This window comes from Nannospalax galili, unplaced genomic scaffold (genome assembly GCF_000622305.1).
Source record: "Nannospalax galili isolate Female #2095 unplaced genomic scaffold, S.galili_v1.0 scaffold1509, whole genome shotgun sequence".
Lineage (NCBI taxonomy): Eukaryota > Metazoa > Chordata > Mammalia > Rodentia > Spalacidae > Nannospalax > Nannospalax galili.
Window position 1 is genome coordinate 204423 of NW_008360299.1, and position 19850 is coordinate 224272.

At 43.4% G+C, this 19850-nt stretch overlaps 1 protein-coding gene across 2 annotated transcripts in view; it reads left to right on the plus strand.

The window, feature by feature from the left end:
* The window catches only part of Nubpl (nucleotide binding protein like), a 153288-nt gene extending 140636 nt beyond the window's left edge, over positions 1-12652 (plus strand). For both annotated transcript variants that reach the window (XM_008824218.3, XM_029559209.1), the window contains 3 exons: positions 450-570; positions 3509-3591; positions 11982-12652. In XM_008824218.3, the coding sequence (XP_008822440.1) occupies positions 450-570; positions 3509-3591; positions 11982-12044 (267 nt within the window). In that variant the 3' untranslated portion in view covers positions 12045-12652. The remainder of the gene's footprint in view (positions 1-449; positions 571-3508; positions 3592-11981) is intronic.
* The last annotated feature ends 7198 nt before the right edge of the window (positions 12653-19850 follow it).

The window sequence follows — 19850 nt, forward strand, 5'->3', positions numbered from 1 at the left end:
CACATGAGCCTCTGGGGGACATTGAGTATTCTCACCAGGGCGCCGTCAGACCCTGACCTCCATCACCAAAACATCCTTGTTGCCCACCCTGGGCTACAGCCCGGAAAGGTCTGGATCTTGCTGCTCTGGCTGGTTTTCAGCTGTGGACTTGCTCCCTCTTCAGAAGGTTGCCGGCCCATAATCCAAAGGGACAGTTGCCCTTGGGCAACTCAAGGTTCTCTGCATTCCTCCCATGCAGAGCTTTTCAGTCCCCACTTACCTCCTTTTAGCGTTTAATATCATTATATTAAAGCTGATTCCTATGTCTGCATCTCTCACTAGAGCCAAAAGCTACACCTTGCTCATCACTGTGTCGAGACTTAGTAGGTACTCAGTCAAAGCTTGTTAAAGTGATGTGCCGAGATATAGTACAATTTTGTTTTAATTTCAGTGTGTTTTTATTATTCTAGGTTCTCGGCCTTGTCCAAAATATGAGTGTTTTCCAGTGTCCACAATGTAAACATAAAACTCATATTTTTGGTGCTGATGGTGCAAGAAAACTAGCACAGACCCTTGATCTCGATGTTCTAGGTAAGGCCCTGGGACACTCTTTCAAGGTAGAGACTGCAGAAGGGGAATTGGTGGTGAAGCTGATGGTGGATTGGAACAGTGGAAAAGTCATTGCGTCGGCTTTGTGCTTTAAAGTTATTACCCTAGGGCTGTTTTCTGTGTGGGCTTTCCCTTAGCATTTTTAATAGCCTGACTCTACCAACCAGGATTGTAATTTCTAGTATAAAGAAAAGCTGCCTGTAGCTTCAATTTGAGGAGTCAGTTTTGTGGTCCAAGTGCCATGATGTAAAGCCATACTTTAAATGAAGGTCATCAGCTTGGCTGCCGCGTTGGGCCTAAATATCTGTTAGTAGGTATACACGAGCACGCTTGCTCAGTGTACTGCATGCCCCTTTCTGAGCACCTGCTTTCAGAGTGTGCATGGAAATGCCTTGTGATAAGTTCTGTGCTGGTCCGTCTCACTGCCCCAAAAGACAGTGTCTGTTGTTCCCTATGGTGTACAGCTGTCAGCTCTATAAAACAGCACCTAAGTGATTGTATGTATTGTTCACAGCATGAGTCAAAGAATTAACCAGTGTGTGGGGAGAACAAAAAGTGTGCATAAGTGAAAAAAACACATATTTGGATAAAATAGGAGTTTTCCAAAAATCCACAGCGATCTATTGTATTTTTGTATTCTGATGTGAATGAGCATCTCTTCTGGGCAAATATAGATGCTGAAGAAGGGAGGCGTAGACTGAATTATTAGCTTTAGGTGTTAAAACTTAGGATCCTTTACAGATCAAAGAATTTCAAAACATTACCTGTTATAATAAGTTTCTGAATGTTAATGCTAAACATATTATTGTTATTATTCATTTGCTCTAAAGCAGGGACTACAAACACCAGGTGAATGCTAATGATATATTTGGATACATTATTATAATTATAGCCTCTAGTTATATTCTGCAAATGCTTTTCATTTAACTAACCTAGAAAGTTCAGTTTTCAAAATCTGCATAACAACATAACAGATTGACATTCACTTATATAATAAAGCGAATGTGTAATTATAATGACATTATTGAATTATGCTGGCAGTATTATAATTCCCTAAGTTACAATGAGTGGTACAGTTTTATAATTTATTTAGAATTTGAGGTATCTCATGGAGAAACAGTCTCATATCCAGAAGTTATATCTTAACCAACAGCTCAGTGTATAATTTCCTTAAAGTGTGTCACAAACTGGGTATTGCTGTTCACAAACTGGGTATTGCTGTGGACTGTTGTCTCCAACACTGTTACAGGAAAAATAATTTGCAGTTCCTACTTCTCTTTTTTGGGGCAGTCAGAGAACCCTAGAGCGGTGTCCCATGAACTGCAGTAGAAGGTCCAGTCAAGAAGGGGCTAGGATTGGGGGTGAGGAACTGAAGTCAGGGAGCGGAGCACTCACTCAGTTAAGGCTTCTGGGCTCTTAATATCCCCAGTCTCATCCTTGTTTGGCCTGTTGGGTTCAGTGTCCCTAAAACGGATCTTAAAATCTTTTATGGTGAATTAAATTTTTATTTAGTGTGTGTGTTTCAGGAGGAAGGGGGTGTGGCCTTGCCGCCACACATGCGTAGCGGTCAGAGGACAACTTGGGGGAACCAATGTTGTCCTTACACCATGTGTGTTCCAGGAATTGAGCTCAGGTCATACGGCTTGGTGGCAAGCAACTTTACCTTCTGAGCCAGTCCTCTGGCCTGTAAAATGACTCAGAACCTCATCCGTGTGTCCTGAAATGGATGGTTTAAGCACAGTGAAGGCTCAAACCATCCCAGTAATTAAGATAATGGAGAAAAGGAACTACAATTGCAAAATAGGCTTATAATAGCACATTAAATACCTGCCCCTTTCCATGTACTGCGTAATCATTATAATATTTTTGTAACAGACCTCTGCTTGGCAGGGTGCTGAATGTGGTTTTGACGTAAAGCACACATTTACACTCACATGCTCAGTGTCCTTTGCCGGGGTCTGGGTGCTTCTGAGAATGCTGAGAGCCACATGTCCATTCTATGTAAGATTCACTCACTGCATCTAGACCTCAGCCTTTGGGAGACTTCATGTGTTTGGAAAGAGAACACTGCAGGACAGGTCCGAGCACCTCGCTGTCTACAGCCCAGCAGCCCAGAGTTCAGATCCAGGTGGTCACTCCTGCTGCAGTCTGTATTGGCAATTCTCATTTTGTGCTTCCCAAGAGCACAGCAAGCTCCCCAGTCATGTGCAAGGCCACGTAGTTCAGTAGGTAGTAAGAACAGAGTAATTCTCTCTGATTAACAGGCTGATATTTGAGATACAGATTTGATGTTGATAGGGGCATGCATACCACAGTACACATGTGGGAGTCATAGGACAACTTGCAAGAATCAGTTCTCTCCTATCATGTGGGTCCTGGAGGGAGAACTCACGTCATCGCCCTTGGTGGCAGGTGCCCTTACTGAGTGAACCATCTTGCCAGCCCTGACTTACTTTCTTACTTGTCTTAGCCCACTCATCTGCTAACAGCAGGAAGATCATTTGTTGTGGTTGGGGTGGGAGGGCCTCCTTTGCCTCTGCATCTTTTCCTGGTCCATTTCCTCCTACTGTGGGAAAACGGAATGTGTTGATCAGATGTTCCAGGGAATCACTTACAAATGTCTTCTAAGCTGCCTCTTGCCTAGAGAACTTCTGTACAAGTCAAATGCCTCATCTCTTGATTGATTGCTCAGAGCTTGTACATATACTTGCACAGTGACTCTACTACTGTAGATGGAATAGTTCACACCTAATTTGCATGGAAATTCCTTTTTCAGGCAGTTATCAAATTGAGGGCAGGCATTACTAGCTTAGTTTCCATGACTTTAGTTGAGATGTTATTTCTTCCTAAATCCACGTGGTGAGCTGCAGGTGCCTCTGTGAGCTTCGCTGTGCTGACTGCATCTCTGGGGCTCTTGCAGGAGATGTTCCCTTACACCTCAGCATAAGGGAAGCTTCAGACATGGGCCAGCCAATCGTGTTCTCACAGCCTGAAAGTGATGAGGTGAGTTACATTTTTGAATGTGTTTTGTTTTCTTTTTGACTGGTAGAGAGTAGGGAAAATAAGCGTACTTGAGTGCAGGATATATATCCAAAAGATGACTCAACTGTCAAAGACACTCACTTTCATAGGATAGGTTCAACCACCAGCCCGCAGAGAATCGTCATCCCGGCAGCTGTCTGGTGAGGATGCAATGCTGAGGGCCTGGGAGTCTTCTCTCTGGGGCCCACGGTTTCTGAGTCCTCAGAATATGGCAGTTGAGCATTGCAGGTTCAGTTGGTTACAGGGCGATGGGAACGTAATGTGAAAAATGTGAGTGTGGCGTCCAGTCAGGAGGGATGGGATCGCCCTGCGTCAGTTCCAGTAAGTGTGACTGGGAGAGAAGGTAGGGAGGTGAGTAGTGTTCCGGTAGCCGGCGTCACTGGGGACGTAACTGACAGGTTGACAGCTGCCAAAATGGGAAAATTTAAGAATAAAATATTTTATAATATTTTTGAACAATAGAAATAAATCAATTATTCATACATATATGCATGCATACATATACATATATGTTTAATTTGGAAGCTCAGCTATCATCTGGTACATCTGTTTTAAAAATATTTTATCATTTTTATTTTACATGGATGAGTGTATTGCCTGCATATATGTAAGTGCACCTGTGTTGTGCAGCTCCCTCAGAGGTCAGAAGAAGGGTGTTAGATTTTTGGAAAATAAAAGGAAGGGTGGAGGACTAGGAGACAGGAAACCAGAGCCAGACCTCCAACAGGCAAGGAGTCCATCTTCCTTTATTCAAAGATAAGTGAGAGGTAGAGGCTGTCCGCGGGAACCGGGCATCTACAACTAGTCAGGGTTTTCATACGAAAGTTGTGAGACACAGCTGCACTTTGTGGGGAGTTGAATTAGTGCCGGGCTTGGTGTCCTGGGAGTGATTGAGGGTCTCCTTCTCAAGATTATTTCCCTAGAAACTGGCAGGAGTTTTATCTATGGCCTTAGAAGACACAGGTGGGCTCCACAAATACTGTTCTCTCTGGCTTGGGAGTGACCAACTGATAAGGGGTGAGCAGAGCCAGGCCTCTCATCACTGGGGGAACTTTGTACTTTTACAATTTAGAGCCTTTGGCCACTCTGATGGTTTTATGCCTTTATGGTCTCCTTTAATGAAGCTCATAGTTTTTCTGAGGTTTGCATATTCTATCAAGGGAGGCATCAGATCCCCTAGAACTGTAGTTAGAGACGGTTGTCAGCTGCCATGTGGGTGCTAGGAATTGGACCTGGGTCCTCTGCAAGATCAGCCAGTGCTCTTAACCCTGAGCCATCTCTCCAGCCCTGATATATCAATTTTTGAGTATGTTTTGTGCCCCCTTCCTAAACAGCCCCAGACAGTCTTCTGGTAGCTGCTCTCCCCGCTGCGCCACCTCCCTGTAGCTGGTGGGTGTAACTTTCTGGGGGAAAGTCCATCCATAACCACTACCTTTTCCTTCCAGTTCACGTCCTCTAAACTTCTGTGAACAAGGAAAGAGCCAAGCCTGGTTAGTGCCGTAAATAAATTAAGAGTAAATTAAGTCTAGCATCTTGGCTATGCAAGCTGATTGATTCTGAGCTCCCCTTTCAGGGATGAGGAACTGCTTTTACTGTCTTAAGGGCCATGCACAGGTTGGTGGCAGTGTGACCTTTGAGTAAATACAATGTAGCCGTTCTCATTTGTTTGTTTTTTTCTCTGCCTTTCAGGTATTGAATTTCCTTTCTACCCTTTCTTTCACAACTTTCAGATAAACAAAAACTGAAGGTTTTTATTGCTTTCATCATTAAAGTATGGCAATCCTAACTACCGAAAGTGCACTTTAAATAGACGATGTTTGAAAACTGAAGTTTTTCTTAATTACACATTTAAATGACTTCCAAAGGGAGTATTTAAGATACTCTATGGTTATTGCTTATGTATTTATTGGTTTATTTCAAATATGAATTTAGATTTTAAGATATGTTTCTACCTGCTCATTATTACTTTTTTTCTTTAAAATTCTCCAAAATAATAAGCAATGCATTGAATTTAAAGGAATGTCAACCATATAGCAACCATCCAAAGATAATTTAAATGCTAATCAGTAGTGTTTGTGGAGTTTTTTGGAGTTGTGTGCTTTTTAATCTGATACGCACATCTGTAGCTGATGGGCCTATCATCTTACTGTTCCTAGGTGACATTTCTGAGTCTTGAACAGGTTCAATCTCTTAGGCTTAGGCTACTTTGGGAGAAATTCCCTCCAAAAACTGATAAAAATCTCATCAGTCTTAAATGTGAAGGTTTCTGACCAATTTTGAGATTTAGACATGGCCATGAATAAGAAAAAGAATAGCAGGTTTGAAAGGTTCCGTATGAAATACACAAAAATTCAATTTAAAAAGTTCTATAAAAAAAGAATTAGTGAGCGGAAAAAAGTTAAATAGGAAAATGGACAGGGAGAGAGAGGGTACGGACAGGAGAAGAATATAAACTGGTGTGGTCAGGGGAGGTCTCCGAGCATTTGAGTAGGTGTGAGAACGAGCCCTGCTGCTCAGGAAGAAATATCCAGGCAGAGGTTAGGCACAGCCAGCCTAAGTGAGAGCAAAAAAGGCAGAGAGCCTGGTCCTTTGTTCTTTGCTCTTTTCTTTTTTTAAATATTTTGTTTTTATTTTACGTGTATGCGTGTATTGCCTGCATGTAGGTAAGTGCACCCGTGTCATGCAATGCCCACAGAGGACAGAAGAGACTGCCGGATCCCCTGGAACTGGAGTTATGGACAGTTGTTAGCTGCCATGTGGGTGCTGGGATCCGAACCCAGGTCTTCTGCAAGAACAACCAGTGTTCTTAACTGCTGAGCCATCTCTCCAGCCTCTCTTCGTTACTTTTTTCATGGAGGCGTTCTTAGATTGCAGATACTCAGTTATTAGTCATTTTCTAATAATAGCAATTACAGTAGTCTCAGGCATTTTATTTACATGATTTCTTAACGTCGTCTGTCGATACCTCCATAGTTGCAGATGAGGGAACTGAACCTCAAGGAAGCTAAATAATTAGCCCAAGATCGCAGCGCTGTTACGTTGTAAATATGATCAGAGGACAAGTCTGTTCTTTCAGCGATTGGTCTCTTGATTATATCATCTTCTGGTTCCCACACAAGTAGCTACAACTCCTTTCGTTTCTTCTAAGAGGCAGGTACAATCCTTAACATACCAAACACATTATCTTACTTGAGTCTCATTGCATCCTTGGGAAGCAGGTACAATCTCCCCTCCCACATGAGCCAGCAGAAGTTCAGTTACTTTGAGGAAGTTCGTCCTGGGTAGTACTGGAAGCCGCTTACACTCGGCTGTACACACCGTGTTCCAGCGCACTTTCTGCTTCGTGTCCTGATTCCTGTAGGTTAATGTAGTGTGTCTAGAGTGCATAGAGCTGGTTTTCACTTTACCTCTTTATATACAGTACGGAACTCAGGAGGAGAGGGTGAGCAGAATCTGCCCTTCGGGCCCTATTAGCAAGCACAGCCATAGCGCGTGACACAGGATCCTAACTTGGCTCTGAGAATCCCCGGAAGTTGTGTCCAGCGTGTGTAAAGGTGCATTTTCCTGGGAAATTGCACAAGAACTCTGCTAGATTCTCAAAGGAAATCTGCATGGAAGGAAATGCCCTGAATCTCAGTCCATGTGGGGTTTCACTACTCAGCCTGCCGTTTTCTAAGTGTGACGTGAAACAATTTCCCTTACCTCCTGTTCCCTCCACCTACATACTGACACCATAATGAGGAGGATTAAGATAATAATATGAAACTACATTGAAAAATGACAAGTGGAATCAAGCTGTTCTTAAGACCTTTGGAAACTTCCAATCTAAGATGCCACGGCCCTGAGATGTCTTTCCTCTTCCTCTTATTGAAGGGCTGAGTCCTCTAATGCCCTTCCCCTTCCATAGTGTCAAGGAGCGATCACCCTTCCATGGCCTATAAAGTTCAGAGTAGCAGAATCGAGCCATGAAAGTTGAGTTCCAGATTCAATATTAAAGATACTGTTTCCCAGTATTAAAAAGGTGTAACTGAGTCCTGGAATCTGACTCTTTCCAGTTATGATGAGTCTTGCCTCCTGAAAATCCCCTTTCCTTCCCCTACAAACCCAAATAGAAGTTTGTCCTAGTATCTAGTCATTGCCCTTGCAAGGCCCTGTGGTGTCTGTGGACGATCACTCTATCTGCAGGTCTTTGTTTCAAGAATAAAGGACTATTCATTTGCCAATACAAACTCGTACAAGTTAACAGGACAGGGCTGGGATCGAGCTCCGTGGTAGAGTTTCTGCTGACCACGTGCAAGGCCCTGGGGTCTGTTCCTAATGAACTCAAAAAGAAAGTTAGTAGGAAGAAACCTTTAAGTGGCTTCTATCCTCAGCCCTTCATCCTGGTGATTTTTGTTGTTTGGTTTTAGAGGGTGAGCCACTGCTAAATCAGTAAAAATCTCACCTGCTTTATGGTTTCTTCTTAACTCTTTCTCTGTGTTCTATCCCCCAGTATGAGGACTCTCATTCTCTACCCATAAAATCCTTCAAAGGTCAGGCATTAGGGATTTACTCTCTCAGTAAGTTTAACTTTCAGGAAAGATGAACACTGAAGGGCTAGTGATTCATTTACAGGTATGAATTCCAGGGAATTTGGGAGGTCGTTGGAAAAGTTGGAAGGGTTTGTGATACCAGTTAAAGAGCTAACAGGGGCACCTGCTGGAGAGCTGGCTCAGTGGTTAAGAGCACTGACTGCTGTTGCAGAAAACCCAGGTTTGGTTCCCAGCCCCTACATGGCAGCTAACAGTCATCTGTAACTCCAGTTCCAGGGGATCTGACTCCCTCTTCTGATGTCCCCAGGCCTTGCACTCAAAGGTGCACTTACATATGTGCAGGCACTACACTCATATACATAAAATTAAAATAAATAAATTTTAAATAGTTAATGGGTTGAAATCTGCCCAGTGAATGGACCAAAACTTCAGGCTTGTGTACTACTTAGGAGAGAGGAGTAACTAAAACACGAAGTGTGATTGTGTAACAGCCAGAGAAAAGCCAGAGAAGGTGGGTACTTTGAACAAGCTTTTACAATTTTATCAGAATTTTAAAGAAGTCATCTTGGCAGCCGCCTTGAGGAGGACAACGATGGGACACAGGAAAGAAAGCTGTGGAGCCGGGCAGGGTTAGAGCCCGCGTGGGGGTCAGACACAGGGCTGACCGGCAGCCACATGGCTGGGAGGAGGAAGCTTTAGAGAAAACAGTGAAGAAACACAAGGGCCTTAAAGAAAGCGTGTTTGGAAATGGGATATGAAGAAGAAAAAGAGAGATTGCGCTTGTCTGAATTCTTCAGAAAGCTGGCAGACTTACAGAGACATATCTGTGGCTGCGTCAGCAGAACAGGGAAGTCTTAACTGTAGTAGTGCGGCCTCCCGCCGGTGAGATTATAATTTTTGACACATCTTTGCCTTTGACTGAGACCAGGATACAAAGAATGGACTCATGACTGATGATGTTGTGGTTTTATCCTTTCTATCAATTTAAAATATACAGAAGGATGTCCCAGGTAAAGATTTTCAAATATAAATGGAAGCTTTATTATCATGTAATTTCTAGATTATCACCTCACTGTTTTAATATGAGCTGACTATATGTGATAATCCAGAATTGCAAATATTTCAAACAAAATGAAACAAATGTCCATATAATTTCTTTCATTTTGGTTCCCTCTCTTCCCTGTTGCTTGGTGATGACACAGCAGACAGAGGCCCCATCTGGGCCTCTTAAATGGCCTAACAAACATCCTCAATAGGAGGGAGGAACTGGTCTAGATGCAGCTGATGAGAGAAGAGTATTAAGAGCTTGAGAAATCTCAGTTATATCTTTTACGTATGATGTATTTGTGGGTTTTAATATAGATGACTCACAACAGAGGGATTTAATTATTCCTCAGAAGGAGAATGCTCAGAAAACAGTCATGTGAACTCGGTGAAATTACAGATTTCCTCCTCTCCCCTCCCTCCCTTCCTCCCTCCCTCCCTCCCTCCTTCCTTCCGATATTTGGTTTTTTGAGGCAGGGTGTCATGTAGTCTAGGCTGGCCTTGAACTTGCTATGTAGCTGGGGATGACCTTGAACTGGTTCTTCTGCCTTCGGCTCCTAGGTGCTGAAATTACAGGTGTAGGCCACTGTGCCCAGCCAGGTTCTGCGTGTCTGGAGGGTGTGATCATATAGCAGTGGCTGCTTGTTCACCTACTCTGTGCTAGCACTTCACATGCCTTTTTTTCCCCAGAATCTTGTGTTGTGTGAGCCAGTCTTACAACCATTTTACAGATGTAGAAATAGCCTAGAAGGGTTAAGTAACTAGCCCAAGGCCCCTCAGCGAAGGGCAGTGAAGCCCAGATTCCAAGGCCACTCTGTGACTCCTGGGCTCCAGCTCCTCACCATCACGCAGCTCTGCCTCCTTCTGTGTCTCTGCATCCTGCAGATTTCCCAGCTCAGTGTTCTGCGTGCAGGAGGGCCCAGAATGGATTTGTGGAAATGACACAGCATTGCCTGAAAAATTCAGTCTCACCAGTTCTGTAGAAATCAAAAATGTTGCACTTGGCACTGCCAGAGACTTCTCAGCAAATGCCAACCCGCCTGTTACCTTGACTGTGACACACTGGGGTCTAAGCTCCAAGGTGGCCACCAAGAAGCAAAGGCTGCATGTGGGAAATTGGATTTTTTATTGTGATAGGTTTGTGTCTCTAATTTATGCAAGTGTGAGTTAACAAGAGTGATGGCCTGTCTCCATTCGCTTTAGTGACTCCATTTTTAGCACCAAATATTAGTCACAAATACTTAATAGAGATTAAAGAGATTCGTGAATCAGCGTATAGATTTGAAAGAAATATAAGTGCGCGACATTTCCATTTTTAAACTGATTCTGTTAATGCCAGCAGAGAATGAAGCCACTTTTAGACTGTGGGTCATGATTGTAATTCTTTGCCTTGTGAGTTCACTATTGATGCATTGTAGTAGAAAGAACTGGACTCCAGGTTTGGTTGGACTCAGGTTTCAGGCTTTACCAGTCACCACTTTCATGACCTTCAGCCAAAAAAGTCAGTTTCCATCTAAACTGAGCCAGTGATTCTTGTTTTACAAGGTGCAGTGAGACTGCTTAAGTGTGAAGCACTTGGAATAATATGTACAGGGCACAAAACATTAAAGTCTTGTGTTTTCAGAAATCTGTTTTTCACAAAAGATCTTATTAAAATTAAATCTTAACACTTTTCTGGTAAAACAAAGCATAACCTAGCAGCCAGGGCTCAGACATGAGTGAAGATGTGTGCGACACACCCGACCGAGACAGTAAACGGACACCCCGGTCTGTAGTGTGCCACGCCTGGGGACGTCCCTGCGAGCTCCTCACCTTGGCTCAGGGCCTGGCTTACTGCTCTGCACCTGTGATGTTTGGGGAAGTCTTCACTTTCCTGGGTCTTGATTTCCTCATTATAAAGTGAGGATGGTTACAGAATTTGACCCCCAGGGTAACTGTGCAGCTAAATGAAATACTTGGCAAATCAGAAGTACTGAGTAGACTTTAATCACATCAGTGGTATGTGTAAGACCATAGCAACGTAGAAATTAGTGGTTTTAAGAGTCTTAAGCTAGGCACTGTGGCACACACCTGTAATCCCAGCACTTGGGAGGCTTCATGAAGCAGGGGGATCATGAGTCCAGAGCTCTGCATGGTGAAGCCCGGCCTCAGAGATAAGTAAAAGACTTTCTGTCTGGTCTTTTCTGTCTGTCTTATTCATAAAAGACTTTGATGAATAAGGTGGTTAGTTACTTTTATGCATATCTGCATTGCACTCATTTCAGATAATTTTTAACTGCATCTATCATGACCACTGTTGTGACCAGAACACAAGGGCATTGGTATTTCGGACTTTGTCAGGGAGAAGGAAGAAAACACTTTGTGAAGGTTAACCATAGGGTCAGAAGAGACAGCCCTCCTTAAGACGACCAGTGCCTTTACCCGAAGGAGAGCTAGCGGTATGTAACTCCGGGTATCAGTTTGTCAGAGGAGAAAGGCGTAATTTTATGTAACTAGACTAGGTTGCTAGTTTACTAACACTGGAATTAGAATTTGAAATACGGTCATTTCTGACACTGAATACTTTTTTCACAAAGTGACCTTGTAAATAATTACCCTCCAAAGTGTCTAAAATCCTCTGCTCTGCCCCACCCGCAGTGTACGCAGCGTTATCTCGTCACTGCAGAGTCCTGATTCCAGCCTGCTGCTTTACTCTGGGCTTCTGTGGTGAACAGCTCAGGAGTCATTCAGTGTCTGCTGGAAAATCATAGAACAAATGAGTTTGCTCTTTTCCAGGCTAAAGCTTACCTGCAGATCGCTGCAGAAGTGGTAAGAAGATTGCCACCACCTCCAGAATGATTGCCAGGTGCCCTGGAAATTGCCCTGGTACTTGATAAGAGGCGCATCGGAAATGAGTGTTGTGGCAGCGTGGAGCCACAAAAGTAATGGTCTTGATTGTGTTATTCCTAAAGAAATAATGTCTTATTCTCAGATTTGATCTGCAAACCTATGACTCACAAATAACATGTTAATATAGACTGCAAACTGCCATATTTAGCTGCTTTTGAAAGCTGGTATTTGTCAACTGTGCTACATTAAATTCTGTTGTCTTGTATTTTATAGAACTACTTCTTGAGGAATTGTGGTTTGATGATGTTACAATCTCAGTTTTGGAGAGAATTTCTCTCTCTGGATCACAGTTAAAGAATTTACTAAATTGTATATGGGCATGAACCTGACACCTTCCCAACGGGCAGCTTGTTCTGGACATGGATCTGCCTGTAGTCCTGTCTTGGACATGTTCTAGTGGAAAGGAACTTCAACCTTATATAGAGCAGACTCACCCCACACATAATGAATCTAAATCTCCAAGGCGGGACCTGGGTATTTTTAACAAAACCATGGAGATTTCAATAGTGACTTTTATTTTGATGGTAATTATAATAAAAATAGTCTGTATCAAGTGATGTCTGTGTCCTTCAAATCTTCATTCATACCAGTGGGGTACTGCTCATTTATTCATTTTGTAAATGGAGAATGGAGCTATGGGAAAGGTGAGTGTCTTGCAAAGCAGGCAATGAAGCTGGGATCCAGCTACTTGGGTAGTTGGATACTGGGTCCACCCTTTGCACCAGTGTGCATTTGCTCATTTCAAAAGGGGGGGTAGTATTCACTGTTGTCATGACCGCCCCCCTCCCCCCTTTTAGGTATTCATGTTTCAAAGAACATACTTTGTAAGCACGTGTATCTTGTCTCACTGAAGCGCAGCTGTAGAGTCAAGGCCTTTGCAAGGTCAGGCGGCTGATGGCTGTGAAGTGCTGTTAAGAGTGGCTGTAGTAAGTGGTCAGTTATGAGGAAGTGGTCTAGGACCCTTGGCAAATTCTGTGATGTCCTGGTGATGCTGCTCTGTAATTGGAAGCCAGAAAGCTAGAGTTACAGAACATTACAAATACATTTTCCAAATATTTTTCAAGTATGTGTTCATGGATATTTATAGCAGCTTTGTATGGGATAGCCAAAAACAAGTCATATGTTCTACAATGAGTGAAGAGTTAAAGGGAAGAACTTCTCTACCACAAAATAGTACACCGTAGTTGAAAATGAGCAAACTGTGTGCACGTGCAACAATCTGGATAAAGTCTAGAGAGTCATGCTGAGTGAAAAGCCCAGTTCATACATTTATGACCCATATGATTGCATTTGTAAATGTTCTTGAAATGACAAGACTAGAGAAATGGAGGCTAGATTAACTGTAGCCAGGTGAAGGAGGGGTTGGGACAGAGAACTGAATATGGTTGTACAGGAGCAGCATGAGGTGTCCCAGTGATGCAGCGATAGATACCCTCCCATCCCTTAGTACTAAAGATTAAATGTAGGGCTTCATACAGGCTAGGCAAGTGCTCTACCATGAGCTGTATTCCTATCCCTCTTTTAATGCTTGAGACAAAATCTCACTAAGTTCCCGCAGGATGACCTTGGACTCTCTGTGTAAGCCAGGCTGCCCTTGACCTTGTGATGTCCTGCCTCAGCCTACCGAGTAGCTAGGACTGGAGGCCTGTACCACAGGCCTGGCTGATGGAAGTCTTCTGTGTTAATGGGTTTTTATTGCTACTCTCTTGACTGATGTTGCACTATAGTTTTATAAGACATCACCCACTGAAGGGAATTGGGTTAAGGGCACATGGAATCTGTTTTGCTTCTTATAACTGCATGCAAATAGATCTACAGTTACCATAAAGCAAAAGTAAAGTAAAAGTTTAATTTAAAAAGGCATTCTGCTGAATATGAAATGAAATATTCAGGCCAAGTTATCCAAACTAATTCATATTATGAATAAAAATCTGCATGGACACATGGTAATCATTGTCCATCACCAACAAATACAGTAAAGGATTAAAATTACAGATATTTATGTTTTGTTATCTGTTTAGCAAGAGAACATGCATAGATGACCATTGAGAACTTCTGAATACCGCAAAGCAGCTACTTAAACCAAACTTAGCTTTGAAAATATGCCTTCGGTTGTGCGCTATAATATAATAACATCTGATGGGGAGCTGGGAGGATCTTTACTCACAAACGCATGACTTAGAGAAGATCAGCAAACACACCTTCCCAGCTCCTCGTCCTTCACTTTGCTAGCACCTGCAGATGCTTCAAGGAAAGCTGCTGGAAAGTGTGGTTTGAGTGTATCCAGGTGTGGAAGTAGAGGGAGGAAAACAGCAGTCAAACAGGTCAGCTGAGGGACTTAGCTGGGGCAGTTTCTGGTCACGTTCAAAGAGCTGTCATGAGGGACTCCCAAGCCCAGCTTCTGCCTGATGGTAAAGGAGGATATTTGTACCTCCTTGGTCACAGTTCCTTGAGGATAGAAGATTAACATTTCACTACCCAGGTGGGAAGTAAGCTCCCTCACGCTCCATTCCAAGAAGAAGTGACCCACCTTATGGGAAAATTTCTTTATCTTCCTTCAGTATTGATTTTTGTGGCATACTCAAGGCCATGGAGATACCACTTTGGATATGGTTTGTCCCTCACAAGATCATGCGGTAGAAGCTTGGTCACCAGTGTGGTGATGTCGGAAGGTCATGCAAGTTTGAGAGATGGGGTCTGGTGGGGAGAAGTGACTGAGGGTTGAGAGGGACAGTGGCTTTCTTATGGGAACTCTCGTGTGGGGGAAGTCCTGAGAGAGGAGAGAGCAAGAGCACCAGTTGGTACGATGAGCCTGCCCCCCCAGCCCCTCTCCATCACCCATTGTTCTCCTGCACTCACCACCCACCACTCCCGCCCCCATCCCTGTGTGCGATGCCACTTCCATGAGATCGTCACCAGACTGAGCAAACGTTGACAGAATGCACCTGAATCGCCAGAAAGGTGAGCTAAATGAACCTCAGACATTTGTCACCGTGACACAGAATGGACTTTATCCTATTTTGACTTCTGCAACTGCAGTGGTTTTACCTTTTTATTTAGCTCAGTCTTCCTGTGGATTTTCTGTTATGTAAAATGGGCTTGAAGGTTCCTGTTTTTCCTGATGAATAGCTGACCTTCCCCATAACTCTTTTCTCCTGCTGATCTGTGCTACCACCTTCTATGCGGACTCGGTCTGTTTTTCTGGCCTCTATTCTGTTCTGTGGGTTTATTTATCTTTGTACCGATAACTCACTGATCTATTTATCATTATTTTCTTCAAGACTGTTTTGACAATTAATGATTCTTTACCTGCCCATGTGAATAGCTTATGACATCCGAAGACAACCACAAACTGCTGGAGAGAAATTCAGTTGGACTTAGGATGGAGAAGACTAGGAAGAGTGTCATACCCACCCTTAAGACGTGAAGAAACCATACGAACTGTAGAACTGTCATTTTCTTAAACCCACTAAAGCAATTGAAATGACCAAGGCTGACTTTCAGGCTCTTGAGTGTGCGCGTTCTGCTAATCAAAGGAGCTCTGAGAGCTGCCTCATCCTGTGACGGCAACGTCTCACTGCAGCACCTAAAGTTCTCTGACTCCTGCCCCTGCCCGCTTCCTGCTGTGTACACACATAGCCGTCCAACTTTCTGATTCCTTGAACCATTAGCAGATTTTTTTGGAAGCAGTATTTGCTGTGTAGCTTGGGCTGCTCTTGAGCTTGAAATCTTCCTCCCTCAGCCTTCTGTTCTGAGTGCGAGGATTACAGGTGTATGTCATCAAGCCCAGTGTCTTGTTTTTAATTAAAAATGATTATGTATTGTGGCCTTAGAGCAAGTGGAAACATGACATATATGCAAACACAGACATAGCACGAAAGATGACGACCGAGAGTGAACCACTGTAACTTGTAAATTGAAACAGTCTAAATTTTGAAGTAGCTATTAACTAAAAAAATAGTAAACCAGTAGTAGAGATTTCTTTCTAAAATGGCATTATTTTTAAGACTATCCAAAAGTGAGCAAAAATAGAAATACAAAAGAGAAAATAGAAAATCTCTAGCAACATGGCATATTTTAATCCAAACATGGGCAGTTTCAGTGAACAAAAATGTCCCAAGCATACCAACTAAAAGAGATTGTCAGATTGAATAAGAAAGGCCCAGCTACATCGCTGTCTAAAGGAAAGCCACCGGTCCCCCTCCTTCCTCCTCCCATCCCTTCCATCTTCTCTCCCTCCTCCCCCTCCTCGAAACACGGTCTCACTGTGTTGCCGAGGCTTGTCTCTAACTCCTGTGCTCAAGTCATCTTCCTGCTTCAACCTCCTGAGCAACTGGGACAGCAGGTACACAATACCATATCTGGTATTTTATCTTAAAAGCATTTTAAATATAAAGATACAAATAGGTTAAAAGAAAAAGATGAAAAGGATAAGCCATGTAAACATTTAGCAGAAAGGCAGTTGGGCTGACTGTATTATTCGGTACTATAGATTTCAGAGGAGATGAAGAAAGGCATCACGTAACAACAACGATGCTGTAGCCAAGGAGATAAAATGATTCTAAATATGTACCCACCTAATAAAACAGTCTCCAGGTACAGGAAATGATTTGATAAACGTAAATAAATTCAGTTATAGTGGGGAGCCTTGATACTCTTCTTTCAGTAATCAATGGAGCAAGATCAGATAATCAGTAAGGACTGAGACCTGAGCAGTACTGTCAGCACTTACTGGCCACTGAACCCCCAAACAGCAGAACACATATCACTTTCTTAGTAAGTGGGACGTTTTCTAAGGTAGACCAGATAGCATCCTTAACAAGTCCTATAAAACAAGTACTTTATCATAACAGAATTAAATAGAATTCAGTAATAAAAGCATACCTAAAAACTCAAACGTGACAGTAGGACAAAACAATTCTGAGTCAGCCATGGCCAGTGAGGAAGAAAGGAGGAAAATCAGAATATTTTCACCTCACTGGAAATGAAAGCAAGCACATCAGAGTTGGGGGACGGGATGTGGCTAACGCACAATTAGAACATCACAGCATTGTTTACAGTGGAAGGGAGAAAGAGGCCTGTGAGGTAACCTTCCCCCTTAACCTAGAGACAGAAACATCGAGAAGGAAAGCTACAGAGAAAACATTGAACTGAAATGCGGGCTTTGGAAAGGTGAGCAAAATCAACAGGGCGTAGTCGGATTCATTAAGAGAAAGGGCCGGAAGACAAGTCACCATCAGGAATGAACGAGTGGGCATCGCCAAGATGCTCCAGACAGTTAAAAGAGCAGTAAGGGGCTGGAGAGCTGCCTCAGCGGCTAAGAGCAGTGGCTGCTCTTGCAGAGGACCTGGGTTTGATTCCCAGTATACACATGGTGGCTAACAACCATCTCTAATTCCAGTTCCAGGGGATCTGACACCATCTTCTGACCCCTGTGGACATTGCACAACATGGGTACCCTTACATATCAGGCAGTACACTCGTGCACATAAAATAAAAATAATATTTTTTAAAAGAGCAATACAAATAATTGCCAACTCCATCCCAACAGAAGTGACACCTTGCCTTAAAATGTGTGTGTACCTTGAAAGAAATTGTCAAAGCTCTTTGAAGAAATAGATAGCCTGAATAGCCCTAAATGAATGTAATTTTTAATTAAGAACCAAAAAAGAAAACTTCAAAACTTCAGGCCCAGATGTCTTCGCTAGAAAAAAAAAAAACAAAAAACCAAAACCAAAAACAAACAAAAAACCCACCCAACATTGAAGGAAGAAACAGTAGAGTTCTACACAAACTGCTTTGGAAATCAGAAGAGAAAGTTTCCCAAATCATTTTATGAAGCTGTCATTGGCCCAGCACTCAAACCTGATACAGACAGCACAAGATACAGCCAAATATTTCTCATTAACATGGACACAAAAGTCCTTAGCAAGGGGTCAGTGAGAGGCTCAGTGGGTAAAGGGCTTGCCATACCAGCCTCACAGCCTGGGGTCCACAAAGGTGGCTGGAGAGACCTGACTCCACAGAGTTGTCCTCTGACCTCCACATGTGTGTCGTATCCTGTGTGCCTCCAACATACACATCATGCATATGCATGCAATCATCATAATCCACAGAAGACCTTTAAATTGATTCTAGCATCTTTAAAAAGAGAGAACATGACTGATGATTAATGTTCGTTGTCCACTGGACAGAAGGTGAAATCACCTGGGAGGTGGCATGCCCGTGGGGTTATCTTGAGTCCATTCCTTGAGGTGGGGAGACCTGCTCCATTGCATGGCTGGGATCCTGGACTACGGAGGTGGAGAAAGGGCGCTGAGCCACAGCACCATTCACTGCTCTCTGCTCAACTGGATGTACTGTGAGCAGCTCCTCAAGCTGCTGCCACCTTGATGCTTTCGTCATGATGGACCCCTGACATGTGAGCCAAACTATACCCTTTCTCCCCCAAGTTGCTTTGTCAGGGTGTTTCATCACAGCAACAGGAAAAGAAGCTAACACAATGACCAACATGCTCTTTAAAAATATTTAATTTTTATGTGTGTGAGTCTTGCCTGCGTGGATGTTAAGTGCACCAGTACACCAGAGGTCAGAGGAGGGCATTGGATCCCTTGAAACTGGAATTACAGACAGTTGTTAATGACCATGTGGGTGTTGGGAACTGAACCTGGGTACTCTGCAGGAGTAGCCAGTACTTTTAGTGCCTGAGCCGTTTCTCCAGCAGCCCCCCTCCCCACACAATAAGTTTTGTTGTTGTTGTGTTTTTTGAAGCTTTTATAATTTTATTAGAACCTCAAAAATCCTTCGGGCAGGCGAGCTGGTGAATGCTGGGAAGACAGAAAGAAAGCCACGGAGCCAGGCAGGGTTAGAGCCCGCATGGGGGTCAGACACATACATGGCTGGCTCATACCCAGCCTTCTGGGAGGAGGAAGCTGTAGAGAAAAAGTGAAGGAACACAAGATGCCTGGGGCAGCCCAAAGCCTTAGAGAAAGCGAGTTTAGTAGGAAAGGCAGGAAGAAGACAAGGAGAAATTACACCTTCCTGAAGAGTTCGGGAAAACTGACAGACTTACAGAGACCTACATGACCGTGGCTGGTCTGGACGTTCTGCAGAGATCTGTGCTAGTTGCAGGCAGGAAAAATTCGCTACCCCATTAACACACCAGGTATTCTGCCCATCTATTTAGCATAACTTAAGGTGACCCTTCCTTCCTGGGAGTGGTTCTGTCACTGGGTAATTGACCACTGAGACTGGAAAAGTGGGTCCTCCAACAGATAGACTAGACATTTTATAGTGTGGCCCAGTTAAATTTATGGGGCTTTTTTTGCTACTCTAACATTCCCCCCTCTGGAAACGTAACCCTAAAATCTTTTAGGGATTAGATAAGAGCTCCCAAATACTTTTGACATTGTTGGCCTTTGGAACAGAGTATGTTGCTAAAAGGCCCAAGGACACTTGGACTTTTAGCCATGAAAGAAACTGGCTACTTTTCTTTGGGGTCTTTTTACCCTAACTGCCTAACCAATTCCTACCTCCTATTCTTACCACACCACCCTCTGAGAGGTTGCCCAAATTGCCAATAGGGAATTGAGATGCAGACTGCTCTGGCTTCTTCCATGCTGAACAAGAGTGCAGTGTGAGGCAATTGGGGTACCCCTTCAGTGGGTCTATCTACAAGACTCCCAAATTGTCATAACTCTTAACTACAGGGAAAAAAGAAAATCCTTGACTGGTGCCTAGGAGATGTGAAGGAGA